The sequence below is a fragment of the Phoca vitulina genome, unplaced genomic scaffold (genome assembly GCF_004348235.1).
Source record: "Phoca vitulina isolate PV1807 unplaced genomic scaffold, GSC_HSeal_1.0 scaffold7, whole genome shotgun sequence".
NCBI lineage: Eukaryota > Metazoa > Chordata > Mammalia > Carnivora > Phocidae > Phoca > Phoca vitulina.
Window position 1 is genome coordinate 36,861,359 of NW_022589710.1, and position 27,017 is coordinate 36,888,375.

General features: G+C 42.8%; 1 protein-coding gene across 1 annotated transcript in view; it reads left to right on the forward strand.

Annotated features, from left to right (window-relative positions):
- The first annotated feature begins 7,038 nt into the window (after positions 1–7,038).
- Positions 7,039–27,017, forward strand: part of FNTB (farnesyltransferase, CAAX box, beta) — a 61,980-nt gene continuing 42,001 nt past the window's right edge. The window contains exons 1-2 of the mRNA XM_032405306.1: positions 7,039–7,273; positions 20,170–20,234. Coding sequence (XP_032261197.1) covers positions 7,130–7,273; positions 20,170–20,234 — 209 coding nt within the window. The 5' untranslated portion in view covers positions 7,039–7,129. The remainder of the gene's footprint in view (positions 7,274–20,169; positions 20,235–27,017) is intronic.

Sequence of the window (27,017 nt, forward strand, 5' to 3'; positions counted from 1 at the left end):
CCGAACATATGACCTCATTTTACCTTAATTACTTCTTTAAAGCTCCTATCTCCCCAAATAGTCACATTCTGAGGCTTTAGAGGTTAGGACTTCAACGTATGAATTGGGGAGGGGGGAGAGACACAATTCAACCCATGATAAAGAACAAATCCAGGAGCCTCATCAGATATTTCCTATGCACAGATAGTTTTTAGGAATGATTTCATTATCTTGGAATAGGATGTAAAAGTTAAACCTTTCCTGTGGCTTCCTAATAGGTGGTCTAGACTGTCGATGGGAGGATTTCATGATGGGACAACCTCAGAAGATTCTTCCCTTTATGAGACTAGAGTTGAGAAGACATAACTAGTAACCACCAACCAGGCAATGTATGTCATATCAGACTTTTACTGTCACAGTTATGTTTGGGGGGGTGGGGTGGGGACCTCATACTTAGGAATCTATGTAGGAATAAAATCATTCATTATATGTATTAGTTAAGGCAATGTTAGATACTCTAACAGATAAACCCTTCAATCTCAGGCACTCACATATAGACTTCCCTCTCATGTAAAGTGTGTTGGGCAGCAAGGAGGTGGGAATGGGGGTGGCTCTGTGCTACAAAGTCATTTAGGCACCCAGAGTGGCAGAGGCTTTGCTGTCTTCAATAAGGACTTCCACTGTGGGACTCAATTTAAAAGCAAGACATGCTCTTTATAGGATCTGCTTTGCAGGAAGGATCAAGGAAAGTGCCCACCAAGCAAGGATTGGGAAATACCACCCTCCAGTCCCTCACACTTCAAGGTTACAGGCTTTCTTTTTCTAACTATACCCCTGAGACCCCCCTCTAAGACTGCCTTGTACACAGTGGGGGGGGGGGGCGGGGGGCGTGATACTCTATAGGGAAGATGAAACTCAACAGGGGAGGGGAGAGTTGACCCTGTAGTCTTAAGTTAGCAAACTTCGGGGCGCCTAGGTGGCTCAGTCATTAAGCGTCTGCCTTCAGCTCAGGTCATGATCTCAGGGTCCTGGGATCAAGCCCCATGTCGGGCTCCCTGCTCAGCGGGAAGCCTGCTTCTCTCTCTCCCTCTGCTACTCCCCCTGCTTGTGCGTGCTCTCTCTCTCTTTCTCTGTCAAATAAATAAATAAAATCTTTAAAAAAGTAAGTTAGCAAACTTCAAAAAGGCTATTTGAAGTAGTAATAATACACATTTGAAAGAGATCACAATATTTGCCCAGAAAATAATTTGGAATCTCTAAAGGGATTATGGCCATTTGTCCAGTGGAAGAAAACACTGAAGATCTCTTTGTTACTTGAGATTTTGAACTTTTAGAACGCAGGGCATGAAGTTCTTTTGAATGTGGAGGGCTGCCCTGGGCACTGACATCCTGCTGGGGGAGAGGGGAAGAGAGGAAATAGAGGATCAAGTAGGTTTTGAAGGGCCAGGCCTGGATTTGGTAGATAACCACTTTTGCCCGTGGTCCACTGGTCAGAGCTCAGTCACCAGGCCCTGCCTAAACGCAAGGGCGCTGCTGGGCAACCAGCGCCCAGCTGCGACTCCCTGCTCTGGAAGGGGAACAGAACTCTGGTGGACAGCCAGCATTTCTGCTGCGTAGAAAGATTCCTGGCAGCTCTCAACCCTGTGTATGAGCATCACGTGTGGTGCTTTAAAAAACGCAGGTGCCGGGTCTCTGGCCCCAGGGATTCTGACTCGGTGGGCCTGGGCTGGTGCCTGGGAGAATCTGTATTTTCAAAGGCACAGCCTGGGTTGAGAGTCACTGGGATGCTCTGGAGTGTGTACCCCTGACATTGTCTCTCAACAGTTTTTAAAATCATTTCTCAGCCTTCTCATTGGGAGCAGTGCTCTTTAATTGGCTTCTATTTTGTATCTGCTCGTAAAATAGTTCTTGCCATGATCAAAGGGGACTAAGAGTCAATACTTTGGACAGGTTTTCAGTAATGGAGTATCTGTAATGAATACTATATAATTTGATAAATTTTATATCAATATATGACACAATAAAATAATGCAGGTATGTGTGATTGATGATTTATTGATTTCTGAGAAGTGCAGTTGTTCCCTGTGCCATAAAATCATGTATTCAGAAAACTATTCTTTGAATGATTTGAAACTTTTTATATTTCCTTTTGTGTGCTACAGGAAATAAGAATAAAAAATAAAATTTCACAGTTTCCAAATTCTAATGTAGTCATTTAAAAATTATTACCAGAGAATATTTATTCTGTTGAAAGTATTACTAAATGGGCGCCTGGGTGGTGTTGTCAGTTGACCATCTGACTCTCAGTTTCGGCTCAGGTCATGATCTCAGGGTCGTGGGAATTAGCCCTGTGTCTGCTTGAGATTCTCTCTCTCCCGCTGTCTTTGCCCCTCCCCCCAGTCCCTTGCTCTCTCCCTCTGTGAAATAAATAAATAAATCTTTTTAAAAAAAGAAAGTATTGCTAAGCACAAATATTACATATTAAGGTGCTATTCTCATTAAATAGATTAAAATTAATTACTCCTTTCCTATTCTCCCACTGCATTTTGTATATATGTTTTATTTTGTTTATATGTATTTAAATATTTTATTTTATATTTACTTAAATACATTTATTTATTTTGTATGTATACAGTGTCTGTTTTTATTAGCTAGCGAGCTCCTGACGGGTAAGGCCAGTATTATGTTCGTTGTCTTCATCTTCTACAGTGTGTTCTAGAAATGAGTACTCAAAACGTGTATTGCAATGACTGCAAATCACTCACATCATTTAACCTACTCAATGCCTGTTATGTGCCAAAGAATAAGCAATGACCAGTACAAAAATCTCTGCCCTGAGAGCTTACATTTTGGTAAATAAAATAAATACATTAAAGGTAAGGTCTGTCAGCTGGTGATAAGTGCAATGGAGAAAAGTAAAGACAGCGTGTTGGTGCAAGATGGTGGCATTTCAGCTTTGTATGGGGAGCTCAGGAAAGGCCTGAAGGGAAAGGAATTAAGCTAAAGACTTGAGTCAGACTTCAAGAAGTGGGTGGACAAATCCTGTCTGTACCTGAGGGCAGAGCATCGCAGGGAGGGGGTAGCGAGCATAAGCACTCTGAGGCCAGCATGAGGCCACTGTGGGGGGACAGTGTGAGCAAGCGGGAGAGTACAAGGAGGAAAGGCCATGTTGTCGGGGCCTTCTAGGCCATGGTTAAGGACCTTGATTTTGACTTTGAGTGAGATGAGAAGAAGGCTTTGAGCAAAAGGGTAACTTTGCTCATACTGAAAAGGTTCATTCTGGCTTTTGAGCTTGTATTTGGCTGCAGAGAGGCAAGAGCAGAAACACGGAAAACAGGGAGTTAAGAGATGAGTGTAAGAATCCAAGCAACATGGTGGTGGCTTGGACCAGGACACTAGCGGTGGAATCAATAAGCAGTGGTCCGATTCTGGATATGTCTTCAACAAGATTTATAGGGAGTGAGAGAAAGAGAGGCATCAGGGATGGACTCCAAGTGGAGGGATGGAGTTAGCACAACTGAGATGGGGAAGACTGAGTGCAGAGGCTTGGAAGGGAAGGCTGGCAGCTCTGGTGTGGAGCTGCCTGTTAGACATGTAAGTGGAAATGCAAACAGGATATTAGATATTAGATATGAACTCAGAGTTCAGGAGATCCAGGCTGGAGATATAAATGAAGGAGTTTTCAACCCAACGGTAGTATTTAAAACATCAGGACTAACTGAGCTCACAGGTGATGAGTGTAGACAGAGCCCTGGGGTTCTCCAAAGTTAAGGTGTCAGGAAGATGAAGAAGTAGCAAAGGCTAGTGCTGGACACTACAAGAAAATATTTCTAGAGAAGGGAACTGCTAATAACAAATATTGCTAGGAAATCTAGCAGGAAGACAGATGAGGACTGAGAACTGGCCCTTGGACTTAGCAACATGGAGTTTAACAGGGACTTGACAAGAGCTGATGGGGAAGCCAGATGGGAATGGGTTCAAGAGGTATTTGGAGGAGAGGAATTGGAGACACTGGGAGGAAATGAGTGATGGGAAAGTGCTGAAGGAGGGTGGAATCAAGAGGGTTAAAAATGTCTTTTTTCCCCCCAAGAATGGAGAAGTAGCCTGTTTGAGGGTGATGGGCATAACCAAGTACAGGGATAATGTACTTGACATTTTAAGAGAGACAAGGGAGAATTGCTGGAGTAACATCCACGGGTAGTGCATGAGGGGAGGGGGTGGGGCTGGCCCTCAGTAAGAGCTGGGCAGTAATTCTGTCCAGAGAAAGAGGAGGGACAGGGAGGACAGAATAGGAGGCCACAGATGTTGGCAGACGAGTAAATGTGGGGAGGAAATTAATTATCTAGCAGGATAATGGATGAGTTCTTTCCATTTTCTAATCTTTACAAGATGTGTATTATTATATACTTTCAGAAGATATTAAAAGAAACGATTCATGCCGACATATGGGCTTCTGTGAGTAATGCAGTGAGAGCAGTTTTAAAGCCTACTCTGTAAGCTTACTCTAGGGTCAGGAGCGACCTCTAGTGGTTCATTTAGGTCATTAGTTTTTTTTCTTGTTTTCTTGCTCTTCAATGTACAAAATAGTACTATCCACATTTTATATTATTTTTAAAGAAACAATTACGACTCACAGCTCAATTTAGAAAAATACCAGGCATTTGAGTAAAATAAACCCAAACCATCTGCAGTCCAAGCTGGAGTTGCTATTATCATTATTTTCTCCTGTAAGTATATCATTCTTTGCCATACTGCCAATATTTATGTCCATTCTGCTTCTTGAACCAGTGGTTTTATCAAACCCAGAGGAAGGACAACTGGTGGGCCATTGCTGATCCAAGACTAAGCAATCCTCTCAATGCTACCCAGAGTACAAACTCCTCATATTTTTCATTCCTTGTTTCCCTTGACCTTTGGTTGTCATTGGGTTTCCTCCACCTGGGATGTCCCCTCACCCTGCATTAATTAACTCATTTCCTTACATCAGTCCTTCCTGATCTTCCATACCATAAATTTCCCTGTTATATAATCTCACAATGGCCTATGGGTCTGCCATTTCCCCCAACTGTAATGAAATAGTCAATTTTGTAATGATTGTTTAATGTCTTGTTTCTTCTGGTAAATCATGAACCCTCTAAGGGTTGAGACTGTGTCTGGCTTTTTCACCAATGTCTCCTCAGCACTTAGCTCAGTGCTCAGCACATAATGGGGACTCAATAAATACCTATTGAATGAATAGACGGTATCCTGCAGGAGACTCTTGCCATGCGCCTTTCAGATCCCAATGCAGAAGAGACTGCATTTCAGAAATGGATTTCTATTTCTTGAATACAATTTGCAATTGCTTTAGGTGCACCTGTAACAGATATAACAACTTGTTAGAAAACTGTTCCAGCTACTCTTTCAGTAGCTCAACTTAAATTTCTAGCCAGCAAAGCAACTCTTTACAAAGAATCCTTAGATGTGACTCAGACCTTATCAGACCTTTTTTTTTTCTAAAACAGAACCAAGGGAAAGACAATAAGATGCAAATAGAGAGGGAAGTACAGTGCAGTCATATCCATGACCCTAACCCACACAGTGTCACTTATTCTCAGATTTAGAAACATTCAGCCACCTACAGGACTTAACTCAGCAACAGGACCACTAAAATGGACATGGTGATAGTGTTTACCTGCCTTTAGGGCATCCCAGCCTCATCTTTAGAATCTGAGAGCTTCTATTTAACACCAGAGATGGGTAAGAGGAGAATGGTTGGTTGTGAAATACCACAGCACAGTTCCTTGGGTTCAAGACATGTGATGTGGAATTGAGTGGGAACAGAGTAAGATACTCTCAGCAGGAAATTGTCCGAGTCTCTCTGGAAAGCCTGTTATTATGGTATCTTCTGTCCCTCTGCCCCAATTCTTGGTATTACAATTTTGATGTAGTCCTTTCAGGACCCTGCAAGAGATTCTCTTCTATTCCTTGTCCAAAGACAGGATTTTCCTAAAATCACAACTTTAACATTTTTATGTAGGCATATGTGATGATTAACCCTACTCAATGAGAAGTTTATTTATTCTGAACACCTTCAGATTAAATCATCAGAATTAATAGACATACATACGTGTATCTGTAGCAATGTTCTCTCAAACTTGTTCCTTCTTCTCGTGGAGCTCTTCCTCACATCGTTCGTGTGGATGGCTCCTTGTCATCCTTTGGGTCTCGGAGTGACCTCGGAGAGGCTTGGCCTGACCACCCAATCTAATGAGTCCCCTCCTCCTTTCCTCTCTCTCGTAGACCCTGTTATTTTCTTTCATACCATTTATCTCAAGTCTTCATATATTTATTGTGTTCATTCATTAATTCTGTCTATTCCACTGGACCGTAAGGTTCCCAAAGGCAGGGACCTTGTTTGTTTTGTTCACTTCTGTATTTCTAGAGCCTAGCACAGCATGTGACGTATAGTAGGGGTTCCCTAAACAACTGCTGAATAAACGACTATTTCCTTTGTCGTTGCCCTTATACTTCTTCCTTCTGCTTCACTTCAGTTCCTGCTCCTGCATGCTAACTCCCTGGGGGACAGGAGACGGCTACAATGCCCCTTCCCTCCGTCAGGGAGTACCGAGAAGGCAATTCCCTTGTTGAGAAGCCGAAGGCTTCTCCTGGGCGGCGGTCACGCAGCACGCAAAGGTGCACAGTAATTCTATTAGCGATAGCGTGTCTGAGTCAGGAGAGCTGTCAAAAATGTTTTTACAGTTCCACTCACGGTTCTTGGGGACCCGAAACTGCGAACTACTGCCATTACAATTAGGTGACAATTAGCACAACGTTGAAGTGTGCGTGCGTGCGTTAATTTGCATAACGGACCGAGGCGTCCTACACCATCTCTCTGAAATGAAATCCAGATGGATAGACACATCCTTCCTTCCTTCCTTCCTTGCGCGCCAGGAAGCCGAGCCTCCTGCAGCAGCTCCTCTGCCCAATGGGGGGCGGCAGCATCCTAGTAACTCGCTCCCTGAAGATGTGTAGGTGGGTGGAGAGAGATTCGCGTTCAAAGTCTTTTTGACTCTACCCGCTCTCCGTAGCTACTTAGCCCGCTTGAGTTTCAATGCGCGTTGTTGTTTGACGAAGGGCGTCCTATACACCGCCTGCTGCTCTCCTGATCATGGCTTCTCCGAGTTCCTTCACCTACTATTGCCCTCCATCTTCCTCCCCTGTCTGGTCAGAGCCGCTGTACAGTCTGAGGCCCGAGCACGCGCGAGAGCGGTTGCAGGACGACTCGGTGGAAACAGTTACGTCCATAGAACAGGTGAGGTGGCCGGACTGAGCGAGGCGCCCACGCGGGGGCTTCTGGGAGCGGGAGTTCCGTCCGCAGGGCCGTAGGCGTGCGGAACTCACCGGGGAACTACTACTCCCACAGTGCACCGCGGCGCCTTCCCTCTCGGAAGCTCTGGGCGCCCAGGCTTGGTTGTGTTGGGGAATGGAGCGTTTGTGGGGCCAGGTTGGGGAGAGGTCGTTGTCAGGGCTGGGTTTGGAGGGAAGGACAGTACCCGGGTCCTCTCTGCCTAAGGAAGCGGAGAGAATCGTGTTCTGTGCCTGGAGGACTGAAGCAGCCTGGGCGGGTCAGACAGCCCGTTTCATTCTGCCGGGACATCGGGAGGTTTTCAGATGGATAGTGCACTTTCCTCACCCTGCTCGTAGTTTGGGACATAGAGGGGAAGAGAAGCGGCCAGACTGCGTTCATGCCATTCCAGGATCTGTTTAATTTCTGACCTGCAGTGCTAGGTGTAGGGCCTGCCTCGTGGGTGGGCATTTTAGTAGTCATTCAATCATTTGAGCACCAGCAAAGTATTGGACGCAATGTTAAACGCTGGAAATACAAAGAAATAAGCCAGTTTCTGACTAAGAGCATGGCACAGCCAAGTTGAGGAAAGCAATACTGTCTGGAAAGCGCTATAATAAAATTATACATTTTTAGACGACTTATCCTTCATTCACTGAGGCCTCGAACCTATCACTTTGAAAAGTGCTTGAGGAATGAGTAGTGAACTCTAGTTTTGTTTTTCTTTTCATTCTCCATTTGGAATTGTTCCCAAGTTATTGTGGAAATGTTTGCCCATCTGTCACTAGAAGTGGTTGAGATGATTCTTTTTAGTACTAACAAATAAGCATCAGGCTTTAGTGCTAACAAATAAAATAAGATCTCTTAGTAAGATCAGTTCCCAGGCTTAACATTGGAGGGACTTACTTTGACTTTCATACCTGAACTTGGAAGCCTGCATTTAGGCAAAATTAGTAGTGATAGTTATCATATTTTATATTTATGACTATGAATATAATTATAAATTTATAACAAAAAACAAAGACTTGAATACACAGTTATACACATAGTAGCAGAAAGAATATTATAACTGGAGATTTATGCTACATGGGTTTTAGCCCTTACCTTTTGAATCTAGCTCCCCAGCTTAGTTAGCCCACCACTGTGTCTTTCTACAGAAGTCTTTTGCAGAAGATTGCAAAGAAATCTCCCATCAATGAAAAACCTACAGGATCTTTGTAGTATTCCTAAGTGACGGACTGTAGAGTTTATTCAGGTGAAGCCTTTTCCTTTTTATGTGACATAAGACTACTGGGTCACTTTTTATGTAATTAACTGACCCAGCAGATAAGGATATGGACAGAATACTAGTGGAGAAAAGGGGATCAGAAGCTGGTCTGTTAATTTAGAGACCAGGACAGAGACTTCCATGGTTAAAGGGGCAAGCCAAAAACAGGAACATTATCAGGAGTTTTGCTGATCTGCTCTCTTTTTCCTGTAGTACTTTATTTTTTCAGTCGAATGCCCCTGCTTAGTTCCTGCCAGGAAATACTAGCACTTATATTTTAAATGTCTAGGCATAATAAGTGATGCAAAAATGGAGGCAACAAGATTCTGGGCTGCCAGAAGGTCAGCCAAGGCCAAGGCTAGGCGCTGATATGGAACATTGTTATTATGGGGTGTCTTTCAAATGTAGACCCAACTATGTAGATAGATAGTAAAGCATCTTGTTTGTCTTTTCCATGTCATTCTTCCAGTTCACATTTTAAAAGTCTGGGATAAACAGTTCCAGAGAGTAGGAAGATGATGTAGTATCTCATACAGATGGTTACCTCATTGTCAACACTACTAATAATCATAGTGGTGTCCATTTACTGAGTCCCAGTTCTGTGCTAAATGCTCTATACATTGTATCACTCAATCCTTTTCCATTTCACAGACGAGAAAACTGAGGCTTAGAGGTACTAGGTGGGTAAGTTAATAAGGATATATATTCATAAGAAATACCAACCTTGTTAGGAGAAGTTGTCTACAGAAGATACTAGTTATTCTTTTGGTTCTGTCCATTTATTCATAGGGATTTACTGACAGGGTTTAATTTTGTGCCATTGCCAATAAGAACAAATGCTTATCTCCTGTTTCCTGTCTGATTATCAGGAAACTTTATTTGTTAAGCAACAATTTGATAATAGGAATTAAACCTATAAACAGTGTAAAGAGCCCTTAGCTATGGATTCTTCTGTTCTATTCATTCACATTTTTATTTGTTCAACAAATACTTGAGTGTTTTCTATGTGCCAGGCTCTGTTCAAGGCACTGGACATCAGGCAATAAGCAAAAGAGGCCAAGTTGGTGCCTTTATGAAACTTTTCTTCTAGGCCAGGGAGACAGTCAACAAAAAAGGAAAAAAAAAACTGTCTGTCTGTCTATCTATCTATGTAAATATCCATCTGTCTGTCTAAATTTAATGAGAAGTGCTGTGGAGAAAAAGAAACAGGATAAGAGAGATTAAGTATGCCAGGAATGGGTGTGGTGGGAGCAGGAAAGGTTTTTATATCAGGTGGTAAGGGAAAACGTCTGATGATATGCCTGCCGCTTGAGCTGAGACGTGAAGTAAGTGAGGGAACAAGCCATGTGTGTGTCTGGGGGAGAAGCATTTTGGGCAGAGAAAGCAGCAAGTGTAAAGGACCTGAGGCCTCCTTAGTGCCTGGTGAGTGAAGGGGCACTGTGAGGAGAGAGGTTAGTAAACAGGAGAATAGGAGATGAGGTCGCATCATGTAGGGCCTTACAGACCATTTTAAGTATACTTTCAGTCGCCCTGTTGAGATGGGGAGCCATTTGGCTGGATAGCTTCTTTTTACCTCCCCAGATCCACAGTACCCTTTTCCAGCCTGCTCTGCAGGTGCACCGCGAGAGGCGGACCTGTGTGGACAGGCTCCCTTGCCTTATGGCTTCTAGGTGTATTTGGCCATGGGGTGTACTGATAGGGGATGAGAGAGAGGGAGAATGAGATCAGCACGTTTACTCCTTTCCTGACAGATTGCATGGTCTGGAGGGTCTCTAGACTTGAGGTCACAAGTCTTCTCAGGTGCCTTTCACTGGAGTTCTCTGGCACCCTCTCCACTCCTTCTCTTCACACTTTTCAGGCGTAGGAGGAGATTGAGTACCCCTGTGTTGCCTGCCCTAGAGTTCTGTACTCTCTCTTGTGGTTTCCCTGCACCTGCCCACACCACTGTAACTAGTTCCTTTAGAAACCCTCCTCAAATCCCCCACTTTGAATGTGCCATCTGTTTCCTGCCAGGAGTCAGACTGATCCATGATCCGAGAGTTTGGACCCAATCTGACTAGCATTTTAACAGGCCCGTGTAGATGAGTGTTGGGATTGTGAGGAGGTGAGGAGGGGTGCAGGGGGACCCGTTAGGAGGCCTTTGCAGTAAGTACTCCAGGTGATGGATGATGGCAGCGTAGCTCAGGGCTGTGATGGTGGAGGTGACGAGCAGTGGTCAGGTTCTGGGTATTTGTAAAGATTTCTGCCTTGACAAGCTGTTTCCCTGATGGGTTGGTGCATGGAGAACCTTTTACAACTCTAGAAAACAAGATGTGGTTGTCTTCCTTTTTTGTGCTATCTGCACTCACCCCTTTGCAAATGCGCTTTGATTCAGGCCAGTAGGTTAATACCGGCACAGTCTCAGAAGCAGCAGGTTTGCCAAAAACAGTTGTTTACAGAAGGTACTCCTCCTGTTTTTCTTTTAGTTTGCCCTTAGAAACAGGGGCAAAAGCATCCTCCACTTGAAATGGCATGAGGTCATTAGACAGCATTCAGTCAAGTGACAGTCAACTGTGGGGAGTATCTGGAAGGATTATCAGTCTTAGTTCCTGCCCTCAAAATTCTTTTCTCTTAGAGAGAAAAAAGAACATGCCTGAAGCAACCACAGAATAATTTACAAAAGCATGGAAGTGCTAAATTATGACTGCATTGCTCAAGGGTTTGGGGGAGCAGAAGCCATATGTTGTGGACTGAGGTGGTCAGGACAACTTCATGGAGAGTGTCGGGTTATAAAGGATGGAGTTGGGGGGTAGCCGTTCCAGTCAGAGGAGCTGTTAGGAGGGAAGACTCCACCCTACTGGGCATGGAGGAGGCCCGTGGGCTGTGGTAGGAAATTAGGTCAGCTGGGCGGGTGAAGCCAGTGGGATTGGGGGTGGGAGGGGGGAGCGGGATGGAGACAGGCTGAGGAGCTGTCTTCAAGTGCCACTGCAGCTCCTGACGGAGGGAACATCAGGGGTCCAGGAATGAATCCTGGACGCCTGCGGTTGACTTGTTTCAAGTTATAATCTCTGAAAGATTATTAAATGGAGGTGAAACAAGTCACTAAATATGATCAAACTTACTAGTTTTTTTGCGCTTCTGGTAAAAGAGACCAGAGCTCTGCTTGGTTACGTGGTCAACAGGCTAGCTATGGTCAATCAGTTTTGCTTTATTGAAATTCAGCATGTATCATGTTGCTCAACTCTAAGACAATTCCAAATATCAAATTTCCCCCAATTTCCCTATTAAAAAGTAAAAAAAAATGTTTTTTGGTCAACTTGAAAATACATATACTTTTTTTTTAAACCCTGTTTTTTTTTTATTTTTAAAGATTTATTTGACAGAGACACAGCGAGAGAGGGAACACAAGCAGGGGGAGTGCGAGAGGGAGAAGCAGGCTTCCCGCGGAGCAGGGAGCCCAATGCGGGGTTCGATCCCAGGACTCTGGGACCATGACCTGAGCCGAAGGCAGACGCTTAACGACTGAGCCACCCAGGCGCCCCGAAAATACATATACTTTTAAGTACATAGGTGAACAAATCAAATCCCTACTTACAAAATTTACATTTTAAATTTAGGTGCATGTACCTGTTTAGAATCACACACTTCGTAAAATCACACTAATTTAGAAATATTGTTTTTCCTCTTTATTTATAAAAAAATTTTCTCCAAAATCTTCACGTACAACTTTGACCTTAGTATTTTTATCTCGCTGGAGCCACATTTTGGGTCAACCAATGTATTTTTCCAGATCACATTTTCATTTTTTGAGATAAATCCCTTTTCAATATGGGTAAGAATATTTCATCCCAAGTTATAGGTACCCACTTGTGTAACATTAGGATCCTTTTACAACATGTCCAGTTGGTGTATATCTGTGATCACCACAACTTAACTACTATTTACTTTTTTAAGTGATCTTTAAAAGGGTTTACAATGGCAACTTAACCTGTAGAAGTGTGAGTTCATATACTCAGGAATAATTGCTAAATCTGTGCTTAATTTGTCATCTTTCCTTGGTTCCATCAACTTACCTCTATAAGCAGCCAAAACAAACCTTGACTGAGTTTGTTTTAGGCTGATTATGTCAACCCCAACTGGTATTTTGTATTTAAAAGAAAGGATTGAAAGAACTCCGTATAGGAAGAGGTACATTGTAAGGACTGCTTATAAGGTGACTTGTTTTTTCCTAAGGGTTTTTTTTTTTTTTTTTTTTAAGGGAAATCCTTGCCTTACATTTAATCTACTAATGATTCTTTTACAGGCTCGTAGACATTTATAGCTTCTGGGACCATAGTTCTTAGGTATAAAATAAGCAGATGTGCCAGAAGATGAGCACTTAATTCTTTGGATTTTAAGGATGCCATTCTATTGCTATTAATTTATTATTTTTCTTTTAGTTAAGCCTTTACCTCGTGTGCACATTAACAGAAGCCAACAATGTTGAGGAAATGGAAATGTAGACACCAGCAGGAACCAAAGAATTAGGGATTGGGGAAAAGATTGAACCAGCAGACCTCAAAGAAGGGGGACTGTGGATTGATTCCAAACAAATGGAGAACTGCAGCTGCAGTTCCCAGCATGGAATCTGAAGACAGAACCGAGGGCTGGTGTTTAGAAGTTACTTCAGATTGGCTAATAGAAGGCCCTGAGTGCACCACCAGCAATTTCCAGTGTGGGTTAAACCGGCAGACTCCGTTAATGGGGACTGTGGACTGGAACTGGGGAAGGGATTCCAACGTGGAATTGTAGATTCAACCAAGAGCTAAGGACTGGGGCTAGACCGACCAGTAACCCTAGACTGGAAAGCCAGTCAGATGGGGAGCTCCACCGAGAGGAGCTCACCGGTGGCCCTCAGAAATGGCGAGAAAGACCGTGAACTCAGAGGGGTTTGCAGGGCACCACATCTGTTTCTTGTTGTCTCCAGATGCCACCACAAGTTTGCTTTGGATCGCAGTGCTGCCACCTAATCTGTTAAAGACCAAAATTCAACTGAATAAATTTGAAGATCTAATTGGCTTTATTAAACAATTCATTAATCAGGCAGCATCCCATCTAGCAAGTAGAAAGGAACTCCAAAGGGCTACAGAAAGGGAAAGGTTTTTAAAGGCACATAGAAGAAAAGGTTTATTTTGGGTGAGTTCCCCCTTCCCATGGTCACGTCCATAGAGAGGGCCCATGGGACAGGTTACCTTATTGGCACTGACCAGAAAATTCTTGACTGATTAAGATTACATTCCCCGGGGGAGGTTGAAAATGCACTTAGGGTTAGGTATTAAGTTCCAGTCTGGTGACCTAGCATAAGTGACTTTATTATGGGCCTGTGGTTTTCTTTTTAACACTGTTGTTGATTTTTTTAATTCCTTCTCCTCTTGATGGACAACTGAGCTATTTCTAGGTTTTGGATATTAACGGCTGTAAATGCTACATTCTTGTAGAAGTCTTTTTATGAGCATATGTTTTCATTTCTGTTGAGCGAAGACCTAAAAGCGGAATTGTTGGATCATAGGGTGGGTGTATGCTGAGTTTTGTAAGAAACTGCTATCCTTTCCAGAGTGGTTGTACATTTTATACCTTTACTTGCATTGTATATTAAGAGTTCTGGTTGCTCTACATCCTCGCCAACATTTGGTGTTGTTGGTTTTTTCAACTTTAGCCACTCTGCCAGTGGTTGTGGGTGGTATTGTTAAGGAAGAAGTTATTTGTGATATTTGTTAAAGGAAGTCTCTATTCAAGACTTTATTACTACAGTGATGATTGCAGTAGGGGAGAGAGATTGGGCTCAACTCTGAATATGACAAGGGAAAGTGAGAATTCATAGCCAAGGAGCAAGGTGGAGGGATTGTTGGATGGAAACTTACTAAGAGGAAGGGTCAGAGGAAAGGAGGAATTCTGGCTAAGCCAATTTAACAAGCTTCCTCCTAAAGGCAGGCCAGTGTGAGCAGACATCACTGGGGGACGATGGAGGATGAGGAACCCAGTCAGATACTGAGGATGATCAGATACTAAGGATGGGGGATTCTAGCTGAGCCAATTTGGTAGGATTCTTGCTAAAATTGGGTGATGCAAACATGGCCACAGAAGTACAAAAGTCAAGGCTTAGTTGGGATATGGATGCATTGTATGTGTGTCTGCAAATGATTTGACTTTTCAGAAATCTTTCTTATGCCTAGATACAGTAGTCATGGTGAAATTTTGGTATTAAGTGTTTTGTTTTGATTTGATTTCTTAATAATTCCCTCCAACATTTTATTATAAAAAAATTTCAAATATAAAAAAAAAAAAATTTCAAATATACCGAACAATAGACAGCATCTGTTTACCTTTCACCTAATCTTTATCCTTTGTATAAATATAAACTGTTAAAGGATAAATTTTACAAGAGGATAAAATCAAGACTCATACAAATATAAAATGAACACATCAAAGATTTTATTTAACTCATGGAACTGATAGGATATGATAACTAATTCAGAGGAGAACTCAAAGTGCCACACATTCACAGTCTGGTAAGGAGTGCTCAGGTGAATTTACAAATGCATGCAAAACTGGTCGGTATACATACAGTGATCATTAATTGCATTTTACCAGATATCATATTCATATCTATGGGTAGAAATTATTTGCATAACTATCAGTTTTCTACAAATTAACTTCTACATCTACAGAGTGTGAAACAGCCTAGTTAAGGGCAAAAAAGGAGATAAGCCAATGGATCATCTAGCCAGGATATAATTTTTTCTGTATGTGTGTGTGTGTGTACACATGTGTATATATGTATATGACTAATATTTTTTTCTGAATCTTTGACAATAAGATAATAAGCATGCATGTCTAAAGAATAACATTCTTCTACGTTAAGGACAATAGCATCACACCTAAGAAAATAAATAATTTTATAATATCATCTAATATTCCATTTTAAATTTTTTGTTTTCCCCAATTGTCCCAAGAATCTTTCTATCTCTTTGTGTGTGTGTGTGTGTGTGTGTGTGTGTGTGTGTGTTTTGAACTAGTCAAAGTTACTTTTTTTTTCCAGGCTATTTAAGAATTTTGAAGAGCTAATTCCTTGGGACTAAATCTTCTGATGACTGATCCTGGTTGCCTTTCTTATAACATTTCATATAGCAATGTTTCTGAAACAGATCAGATGCTTTAGGCTGTCATCTTCCTCCCAAAAGAGTCATATCACTTTCATTAACATGGTCATGAGCTGTGTGCCCTGTACCCAAGGGAAATGAACCTATGGACCCTTTGGTATTTATACAAAAGAAAATTATCTGTTGTTATGGGGCTGTTAATCAGCCTTTGTATTGTACCCGGTTGATGACTGCCTTTTGCCTATTGGGGTTCTCATGCTGAAAGGAGAGATTGACTAGAATATAATAGTCCGTTCCTTTGGGATGGAAAGGAAGCATGGAAATCCAAGATAAAATGAGAGCTCAGGGAAAGTGGGCATGGTTTAGCATCCCTATGCAGTATTGAAGCTGATTTTTTAAAAAAATTCTGATTTGAGAGCTATATAGTGTTCAGAGTTTTCCTGACTGAGGTAACTTTGTTTTTTTAATACTTAATGTCAGTTCTCTTTTATTTAAAGTGAGGATTTGGATAAATTTATAAAAAGGAATTTAGCTATAGATCTTGCCTATAGATATTAAGCAGTTGTTATGACTGTTTCTCTTAATTCTATCCCAAAGGTTAAATTTCTAAGTCTACTAATGTATTAGAGGTCCCCAAGACCACCTCTAGTTGATTCATTACAGGGATTCAGAGAACTCAGCATACAGTTGTACTCATGGTTATGATTTATTACAGTAAGAGGCTACAAAGCAAAATCAGCAAGTGAAAGGCTCATAGTATAGTCTGGCGGAAATCAGACGCAAGCTTCCAAGAGTCCTCTCCCAGTGGAATCACATAGGACATACTTAATTTCTCAGACATCAAATTGTGATAACACATGCAAAGTGTTGTCTACCAGAGATGCTCCTTAGAGACTTGGTGCTCATGGTTTTTACTGGGGTTGGTCACATATGCACCTTCTGCCTAGCATGTCTCAAAATTCCAGACTCCCAGAAAAAAAGCTGTTCAGCATAAACAAGGTTCTTTATGCAGTTTCAGCCCAGTGAGCCACACATCAGTTCTTGGAATGGTGGGGACCCTCCCCAAATTCAGGTTTCTAGACACCAGCCAAGGGTCAGCCGTTCAAGCTGGCCTTTCTAAGGATAGCAGTCTCACAGTTGGTATGGTGACTCCTTTGTATACAACTAGCTTTTTTCCTTTCCTTCTGCTACACAAATCGGAGCAAAGAATGCTTGTGTCTTCTCAGTAACAAATTTACTCAGATTTTATATAACATTTGGCAGGCCATATGGGGAGAAGGGAAGGCAAAAAAGGATGTTGCATGTTTTGGAGATGACTTTGATTTTCTCTTCGCCAAATGAGTTCTTTTTAATTTCTATATTAATCCATTACTATTTGTCAAAAAAATTGCAGGCTTATTGCTAAGTATTATTTTTAAAGTTGTACTCTAGACACCATTCTGTGTGCTCTAAGGTGATCTTTTTCTAAAATATACCAGTTCCTAAAGACAACACATAGAATGGGAGTAAATTTTTTTTTTTAAAGGTTCACACATCCATTTTCAAAGAGAGAGTGAGAGTGGGGGGAGGGGCAGAGGTAAAGAATCTCAAGCCAGATTCCCTGCTGAGTGGGGAGCCTGACGTGGGCCCGATCCCATGACCCCGAGATAATGACCTGAGTCGAAACCAGGAGTCGGTAGCTCAACCAACTGAGCCACCCAGGTGCCCCATAGAATGGGAATAAATTTTTGTAAATCATGTATTGGATAAGGGTCTTGTATCTAGACTATATAAGAAGTTATTACAATTCAATAATAAAAAGACAGCCCAATTAAAAAAAAAAGAAGTATCTGACTAGACATTTCTCTAAAGAAGATATACAAATGGCCAATAAGCCCACAGAAAGATACTCAACATCATTAGCCATCAGGGAATTGCGATCAAAACTACAATGAAATATTGCTTCACTCCCACTAGGATGGATGTAATCAGAACCACAGAGAGTAACATGTGTTAGTGAGGATGTGAAGAAGTTAGAATGCTCATACATTGCTGGTGAGAATGTAAAATGCTATGACTGCTTTGGAAAACAGTCTGATAGTCCCTTAAAGAGTTAAACGTAGAGTTACCATATGGTCCAGCACTTCCTCTCCTAGGTGTATACCTATACTTAAGTAGAAATGAAAACATATGTCCATCCAAAAACTTATACCAGAATGTTCATAGCGACTTTATTCATAATAGCCCCAAAATGGGGACAACCCAAATGCCCATCAACAGATGAAAAATAGATTAAAAAATGTGATATATCCATAAAATGGAATATTACTTGGCAATAAAAAGAAATGAAATAATGGTTCATGCCACAACATGTATGAAACTTGACAACATTAAGCTAAGTGAAAGAAGATAGTCACAAAGGACCACATGTTGTGTGATTACATTTATATGAAATATCCACAATAGGCAAATCTATGAAGATAGAAAGTTGATGAGTAGTTGACAGGGGCTGGGGAAGATGGAGGGTTGGGGGTGACTGCTAAGGGGTGCAGGATTTCTTTTGGGGGTAGTGAAAATGTTCTAAAATTGATAGTGGTAAGGGATGCACAACTCTCTGAATGTACTAAAAGCCGTTGAATCATACACTTTAAATAAAGGATGAATTGACTAGTGTGTGAATGATATCTCAATGAATCTATTCGAAAAATATACCAGTTCTTAAGAGAAGATAAAGGGAATTGTTATTTGTCCATTTTTATGAACAGCTGACCTATAACACTCAGGTATTTATTAGAATTCATAACTTAGATTTTCAGACATGAGTCCGTTACTAACTGCATTGGAATATCGCTCATTCATTCTGCAGAAGAGTGATTAGGAAATCCGAAGAGAAATGACACAGTGTTGGGAATATTTTAAGCACTTTCTGCCTTCTGTCTGTCAGGTATCCTAGTTTAGCAGTAAAACTCCATTTTCCTCATCTAGTACTTGGCTGCTTATGTTGTCCGAGGGGGAGCTGAAGGTGGGTCTCATGAAGGAGTTCTTGGCTGGACCCTTTTCTCTCTAGGGGTCTCAGTGTCAGAATGCTAAGGAGGTGATGGGCTCATCCATCAGCCTTGGAATATTATTAAGTCGTGTGGATTTGAATCAGCTTGTATTTGGGTAAAGGAAGTGAGTTTTCCTCCCACTTGATTTTGTTTCATTCAGAATTCATCAATTCACTTAGCTCTAATGGAATATTGTAGGCAAATCTTTATTGCATGATCTTACTGACGTATGTTTCTTGTATATTTTTCTGTCCCTTTCAGCTTACAGCTGAGGAAGGCGTAACTGAGAAATTCAGTCTGTCTTCCATTTAGACTGGTGCTTTATGTTAGTCTTGTGTGAGAGTCTGGAAAGGAAAAGAATTGTGAAGAATTGGGACAACTTCCTTATTCTTCCTGAGTCAGATTCTGACAGCGACTTCAGTCTGTTTTTTGAAGTATTATGAATTCTTAGCCAGATTATCCCTCAAACTCATGTTCAGAGGCAAATACCAAAGTATATCCTGAAACCAAGTATAAATGAATTTTAGATTGGCTGCCATTTTGGATGATTCACATCATTGCTCCCCTCATCATCACAAATAATTCTTGCACATACGTCAAGGGCCCTAGACGCTCTAACTCAGTGGGTGATTCAGAAATAAAGAATACATTTTGAAATTCCCAGAGAGGACATTATTATGTATCTTGAAATCTCAATAAGGACATACCTCACTACAAAACAGGGATGCCAGTGAAGGAGAAACCCTGTCTCCTGTTAACCAATCCACTTCTGCCTTGCTGTATCCTTTCCTTACAGAAGCTGAACTGTGTGACCACGTTGTGGTAGGTCTTCAGAGGAAACAGGTGGTCTGGATTTTTTTGTGACCTGGCTTTCTGAGATCCTTTGTATTATGGGACTGTGGAGTCCTATGCGTGACATAGGCCCAATGACCAGATGTGCTATTTCATAGGTGTTTCAGTGATTGATGTTCTTGTAAATCCCTTAGGGAATTTTAATACTGTTCAATCTGTATTTAAACGGTTCAGTCTGACAATTAAGAAGTCTGACCCTTAGCAGGAATTAATTTTGTATTTGTGAATGGCCAGTTAAATGAACACCTAAACAACTCCATAGAGCAGGCAAGAATAAATCTCTCAAGCAAAATGCCTTGTCTGCCCCCTAAGTAACTGGTTTCAGTGAGCCAAGCTCCAGGACTGCCATTAGTTTGGATACATGGATAGTTTACTGGAGGAGTCGATTGTAATGCCAGCATGGACAGGACCTTCTCTCTTTTTTGTCTGTCCTGAGCCTGCCATCTGCAGAGCCCCTGAATCGAGTCTTACAGTCCCACGAAGTACAAAACCATACCAAGAAACTGTAGCCAGTGGGCATTTGTGACAACAGGAAGAAAAAGTTGACAGAGGACTCATCTGTATTTGTTTTCTCTCTCCCATCTCCTGCATTCTTACCAGGCAAAAGTAGAAGAAAAGATCCAAGACGTCTTCAGTTCTTACAAGTTCAACCACCTTGTACCAAGGTAAGCTGTGGTTAGGAGTTTGGGGGGATCTGGGAGACACCACCTCCTGTGAGAGCCTTTCTTCTTTCCTCCTTGAGCCTATTCACGTCAAGGGATAAGTCTGTTGGGAGAAGGGTTTCTTGACCTTGTGGCCACCTAGTAAGCTTATGACCCCAACTCCTTCCTCTATTAGAAAGATGTTTAGAGGAGATGCTCTCCTCAAACTGAACCATCAGGTTACCGGTACATGGGGAGACCCCTCAAGGCCTGAACTCTGAGGTCTGAAGATGGGGAGAGGAAGTTCATGTTTCTGTTGCTTAGTCGTGACCTGCTGCTCTGGTGTTCAGATTAGAACTCTCAAGGTTTTCTTTGTCATATGACACTTTGAAACAGATGTAGCATCCAGGGGGTGGCAAAGGATGGATTCTTTTGATGTATATTGTAATGTGACTGGGAAGAGGTGACGAGTTTGAGCTTCTCCCAGCCTGGCCCTTGTTGGTAACTGTGGAGCTGCTCCCAAGGATGAAGTATCCAGGAAGAAAATACAATGCCTTTTATTTTCCTTGGCACTTAGCAAGTTGAAGTTTTCTAAGCAATTTGATGTCAGAAATTCCATAAAGGGGACTATAAGCAGAAACTTATTATTTAAGTTGAACCTTTATTTTCTCTTTATTTTGTAGTTTATAATGTATCACACTAGGATTTCATGAGGATATTTCACCCCTCTATTAGCATGTTTCTCCCAGTCCCAGGTTGTTTCTCCAGAACCATCCTGTGTCATATTTCCAGCCATCAGAATGGATTAGGAGGTCGAAACTGTGTGTGGTCATGTTTTATCTTAGTGATACAGCACTCTGCCTTGACTCCTCTGGACAAAGGGCCGTTGGGCTGCTGGCTGATTCGCTCTGGCTGGGAAGGGGGGGCCTGAGGTCCTGCCTGAGCCCTGAGCCCTGTGCTTCGGAGACTGAACAGAATAACCCCAGGCCAGTCAGGCTCTGGGTGCTCTGATTTACTGAAACATCACACATGGTTCTAGCCTGAGTTCACTTTGTGTCTTTTTTACCACCATTATGTTTTGCCACTATTTCCTTGAAAAAGAAATTTTCTTCTGAAAATTCTGATTTGCCAAGGCAGAAAACAATTGGAAAAAGGAAAAGGCAGGTGGGAAGGTCATCTTCATGTTTCTTCCCTGGGGAAGGAAAGAGGGAAAATATGAACTAACTAGAGGAGTCTTTCCCCAAACTGCTGAACTAAATCTCTGTATTAACCTAAAGCTCAGTCTTCAATAAATGAGTTATTGCTCGTCAGGAACCACAGCTGGAGATTAGGAACTGAAGCCATTTGTTTCAACAGCTTGGGGGCTGAAACTAATATAAGAGTGTATGTCAACTCTACTTAAATAACATTTCTACAAAATAGGCTTTTAAAAATATTTATTTTCTTCCAAGTTTTTATTTAAACATGGTTTATATCTTAGAATAATCCCCAAGATATATTAAATGGAAAAATAAAAATATAGAAAAATGTGTCATACTCTGCCAGTTGTGCTAAAGATAAAGCAGAATGTTTTTACAAATCAGTCAACAAACAGCTGAGGGGGGCGGGTGGGCACCACCTCTGCCCGGTACAGGCGAGGCTTCTCCAGACGTGGCGGGACCTGGTGGTAGTGAGGGGTCTGATTGCTTTAGGAGGGCCTTTGTGCCTAGCAGTTGCATCCCCGGTGACTCACCTGACTGGGCTCTGACTCACTGTCTGCTGTCTGGGGCTCTGTGGGCACATGTTCCCTGTGTTTCCAAAGGGACCTTTGATCATTTGACATTCCTTTTCACCCACCATCAGAATAGACCCTTGGACCTTTCTTTTATTCTTACTGAGATGTGAGGGAGGATGGGAGTTTACATAGTCTGGGAGGAAGAAGTGGTGTTTTGGGAGTGGTGGTAGAGGACAATAAAAAAATTAAATCCCCTGAATTCGTAGGTCTTAGGTCAGGTGTGGGTGGAAGACAATGTTCCTCTTGGGTTTGGATCCTTCTGGAAGTAGAATATATCAGGGCTCTGGGTTTATTTCAGGAATCTGACATTTCCCATTTTATCATTGTTGCCTATTGAAAGTGAGTGTTTAAAGGATGCTAATAAGCATCTCATTATGTCACAGCATGCTAATTAATATTAGAGATATTACACATTTTGGCAGAAAGGCTGAGTGAGTGGCTGATAGAAATCAACATATCAATGTAAGGCTGAAGCCAAACATCACCATCATAGAACTAACTTCTAGGATAGAAGAATAAACCTGAAAATTTAGCAAAATTTAAAATTATTACCACGATTTCAATATTTAACATTTTAGAAGTCAAATTTTAAAAGTCTGACATAATGGAGGAACAAACCTTCATTTTTAGCTAAAGTGAATATGCAGATACCAGCAATAAATCTAAATGACATGGCGTGTTTGTTTTTGAGGTTATGATGCTGATCAGTGTGATAGTATCACACACACGCCCAGGACCACTGACCACGCATAGGTCCAGGGATGCCAGGAATGATGCTGAGGGAGGCATTTGCCTCTTGAACCTTCCAGTGCCACGGCCAAATACCAGATTTGGCTGAAATTCATGGCTGAAGCTGAATGTCAGTACCTTCTACAATTATTCCCCATTCCAGAAGTGATTTCCCTCTCTCTGTCAGACCGTGAAACCTGCATCCTTTCCTGGAGTGAGGTAGTCCCTCCCAAAGGACCTTTTTGACCGTGATTTTAACGGTTTTGTTAGTCAGTAGCCTGCTTTCCCGTGAAAGCTAATTTCCCCTTCCCTGTGGTTATTCCACACATGTAGGAATTTACCCCTTTCCATTTATTACATTAGCTTTAGTAAGAAATCTGAGATGCATAAACTAAACTCTCTCTCTCTCACTCTCACATACTCCCATGTCATTTTCCTCTTGGGAAACAGAGTGATCAAGGCTAACCCAGGTCCTGCCCCTACTGGACTCTTAGTCTCATGGGGGAGGTAGCCATTAAACAAACAGATGCAAATACATAGTTACCAATGGGATGGGTGTCAAGGAAGGGAATGGGATGCTCTGAGAGAATAATAGGGAGGATGTAATTTAGGTTGGGAAGTTAGGGAATATATCTTAGTCTGTTCTGGCTGCTACCACAAATTACCATCAACTGGGTGGTTTAAATAAGAAACATTTATTTCTCACAGTTTTGGAGGCTGGGAAGTCCAAGATCAAGGCACCAGCAGATACGGTGTTTGATGAGGGCCCACTCCCTGGTTCCTAAATGGCCATCTTCCCACTGTGTCTTCACATGGTAGAAGGGGTGAGGGAGTTCTCTGGAGCTTCTTTTATAAGGTCACTGATCCCTTCATGACCTAATCACCTCCCAAAGTCCCCACTTCCTAATACCATCACATTGGGGATTAGGATCTCAACATGAATTTTGAAGGGACACGAGCATTCAGTCTCTAGCAGAAGGCCTCTCGGAGAAAGTGGCTCTCAGGCTGAGACCTAGGGGGTGAGTAGGAGTTGGTCAGAGTTTAGGAGTTTAGGAGGTGGTCGCAGTGTTCCAGACGGAGGGAACAGCATGAGCTAAAGTCTCGAGACTGAAAAGCACAGAGCACAAAGAAGGCGGTGTGACTGGGTTTAGTGGGGGCATGAGATGAGGCTGGAGAGAAGTAGGTAGAGGCACATCACAGAGGGTCTTGAAACCCAAAGGGATTCAAGTCATAGTAGGAAATTACATTGTATTTATAATTTACATCGCTGCCTGGTACACACATATATATATTTTTAAGATTTTATTTATTTATTTGACAGAGGGAGATAGCGAGAGCAGGAACACAAGCAGGGGGAGTGGGAGAGGGAGAAGCAGGCTTCCCGCCGAGCAGGGAGCCCGATGCGGGGCTCGATCCCAGGACCCTGGGATCACGACCTGAGCTGAAGGCAGATGCTTAACGACTGAGCCACCCAGGCGCCCCTAGTACACATATATTTCAAAGTTCCTTTTCAGATAGTAGAGGTGGACTCCCAGGATCCTTAACATATTTACTTACTTGATCCTTTCTCTTATGTCTCCCCATCTCCCATCCCCCTCTGCACGGCCACATAGATGTCCTCTCATCCACTCGAGCACTGACACCCTGCACTCCCCGCCCCCCCGCCCCACTACTGCACAGAGCCTATGTTGTTCTGCTTCACCTAATGGCATGGCTGTAGGGCTGAATTGTTCAGCAAAGAAAGGGAATTTCTATTTTAACTCCTTACACAGAAAAGATTTTTGGACAGAGGTGAATTGAGAATAAAGGAATAGTAAGGGTATTAGTTTGTTAGGGCTGCTGTAATGAAATACCACAGACTAGGCGGCTGAAACAACAGAAATTTATTTTCTCACAGTCTTGGAAGCTGGAAGTCCAAGATCAAGGTGCTTGCAGGGTTGGTTTCTCCTGAGGTCTCTCTCCTTGGCTTGTAGATGGCGTTTTCATTGTGTCCTCACATGGCCTTTCTTGTATATGCTCCTCCCTGGTGTCTCTTCCTCTTCTTATAGGGTCACCAGACCTTGTTTAACCTTAAATAACTCTTTAAAGACTCTGTCTCCAAATACAGTCACACTGGGGGTTAGGGATTGAACATATGAATTTCGGGGGACACGGTTCAGTCCGTATCAATAAGGCTGTTAGTACAGTTTCTGCTGACCAAAAGAAACTGGATATGTGTCCCTTCAATTTAAAAGAATCATAAGCCTCAGAGGAGAAGTTAAAATTCAGTCAGCATTGTGGTCCTTGCAGCTCTACATAAACAAAGAGACCTTTTGCAAGATTTTAGAATAACCTAATGCTGATATGCATATAGAGTGTGTGTGTGTGTGTGTGTGTGTGTGTGTGTGTGTGTGTGTTTGATTAAGTGAGCAAAAATGAAAGAGAATAGTTTCCCTTGTGGAAATGCTCTATGTAGAATTTCTGTTTTCTTGCCTATGGCTGGTCTTCAGATGAAACCAGCTAGAGGAACTTCTTAGTTCCCTCCCGGCAGGGCTGCTAGGGCCTGGCTGTGAGTGAGGTTCATCCAGGAGGACGCTATGGGGGAGCCTGCCCATAGGGCCCAAGCCAGAGCTGCAGCAAAGGTGGCTGAGGCCCCTTCAGTTAGGTGTTTGTTTCTGGGCAGGCGAGGCTCCAGGTATCCCGAGGCAGGATCTCTTAACCCCCTCGAGGCAGAAAAGCATTTGCCCCTGAGGTCAGTCACTTTGCAGTGACTGAAAAGCCCCTTGCCTATCAAGTGAGAGGAGCGTGGAGAAGACAAGGAAAAGGGTTTCTTCTCCAAGTTTCTTGTTTCTGTTTTCCCAGTAAGAGGCAGGGTTTGCTTAGGTGCGTAATTGGGCTCTCTCAGAATTCTCAGTCCCATAGGGGAGGGCAGCCTGCGGCCGGCGGGTCTCCTCAGCGTGGAGGGCGTGAGCACGCGCGCAAGAGCTGGAGGGGCAGACCCCTGAGCCAGTCCAGTCACCCCTCTCCATGCCCTCTCCAAGTGAACCTGAACTCCCCTGGAGGTTTGTCATTCATTTAAATCGAAGGAACATATATCCAGGGAGAACAGTCTCATTAGGTTGGTCAGAAACTGGCCTTACTGTGTGTTCCTTTATTCTTCCTTCTGTTCATTTGACAAACAGATGTCAAGAGCCTGCTCTGTGTGGGGCACAGATGTGGAAGCCAGGCAGGAGCTCTCCTCAGAGTGACAAGGCAGTGGACTAGGGAGGCAGACTGACCACGTGGTTCCAACAAGTGCACCCACCTTCTCACCTGGTCCCTTTCCCTAGCATTGTACTTAGGATCACAAATTCTTATTTACAGGACCCCTTAACCACTGTCTTGCCTCACATTTCCAAATGAGGTGGCTAGTGTTCTCTTCTGTTTCTCCCTTCTCTGCTCTGTGGCTTAGCCTCTCAAGGTATTTGGTATATTCAAATTCCTTTGATTGTTTCTTCGATAGGAAAGAATTGACCTATAGAAAACTGCACTGTGAATGGGTCCTTTCAGAGTTAGAAGTCAGGCGATCTGCCTCCAGATTCTGTACTTGCCCTCACCTGGCTTGGGTTTCTCAGCCTGCCCTCACTGATGGTCTCGTGGACACTCCTGGTTCTCCTTGTCTGCACTCCCATCCTGGCCGCCCCCAGCTTCTCAGCCTGCGCTGTGGTTCACAAGCTATTTGTCACCAGTTCCCTGGTCTCATTCAGGTCGCTCCTGCCTCCGCCTTTCTGCTCTTCCCCTCCTCCCTGTCCTTACCATGGCATCCCTATCCCTGCTTCTGCTGAAGGATCCCAGCAAGATTTCCAAGGAGAAAAGTCATGTGACGTTGCCTGCTGAGTGGCTACACCAGAAGTTATACTACAAGCTTTAGCTGGGCCTTCACTACTGCTCTGTGCTCCCCTTACTCATCTCTTGTAGATTCTCTAACACACTCACCCCAGTGACCCGTCTTGCCCCTTACCTCCTGAGAAACTCCAGGCTGTCCCATGTGAGCTTCCTTCTTCCCCACTTCCAAGTCCTATGTTTGTCTAACTTCACACTTTCTCTCACTAGTTCCATCTCTGAGAATGGAGCATCCATCCTTATTGCCAGACTCATCTCTCCTACTGAACTCTCCACCCCAACCCTCCTTCTTCCCTCTTCTTTAGGGACCGTCCTTGGTGGATTTTCTCTGGGCACTTGTATTTTCAACGTCTTTGCTCTCAAGCAGTTTTTACCTCTCCTCTGCCTTCCCCCCAGTAACCCCCTCAGGCTGCCAGTCTGTTGTCTTTCTTCCCTCACACACG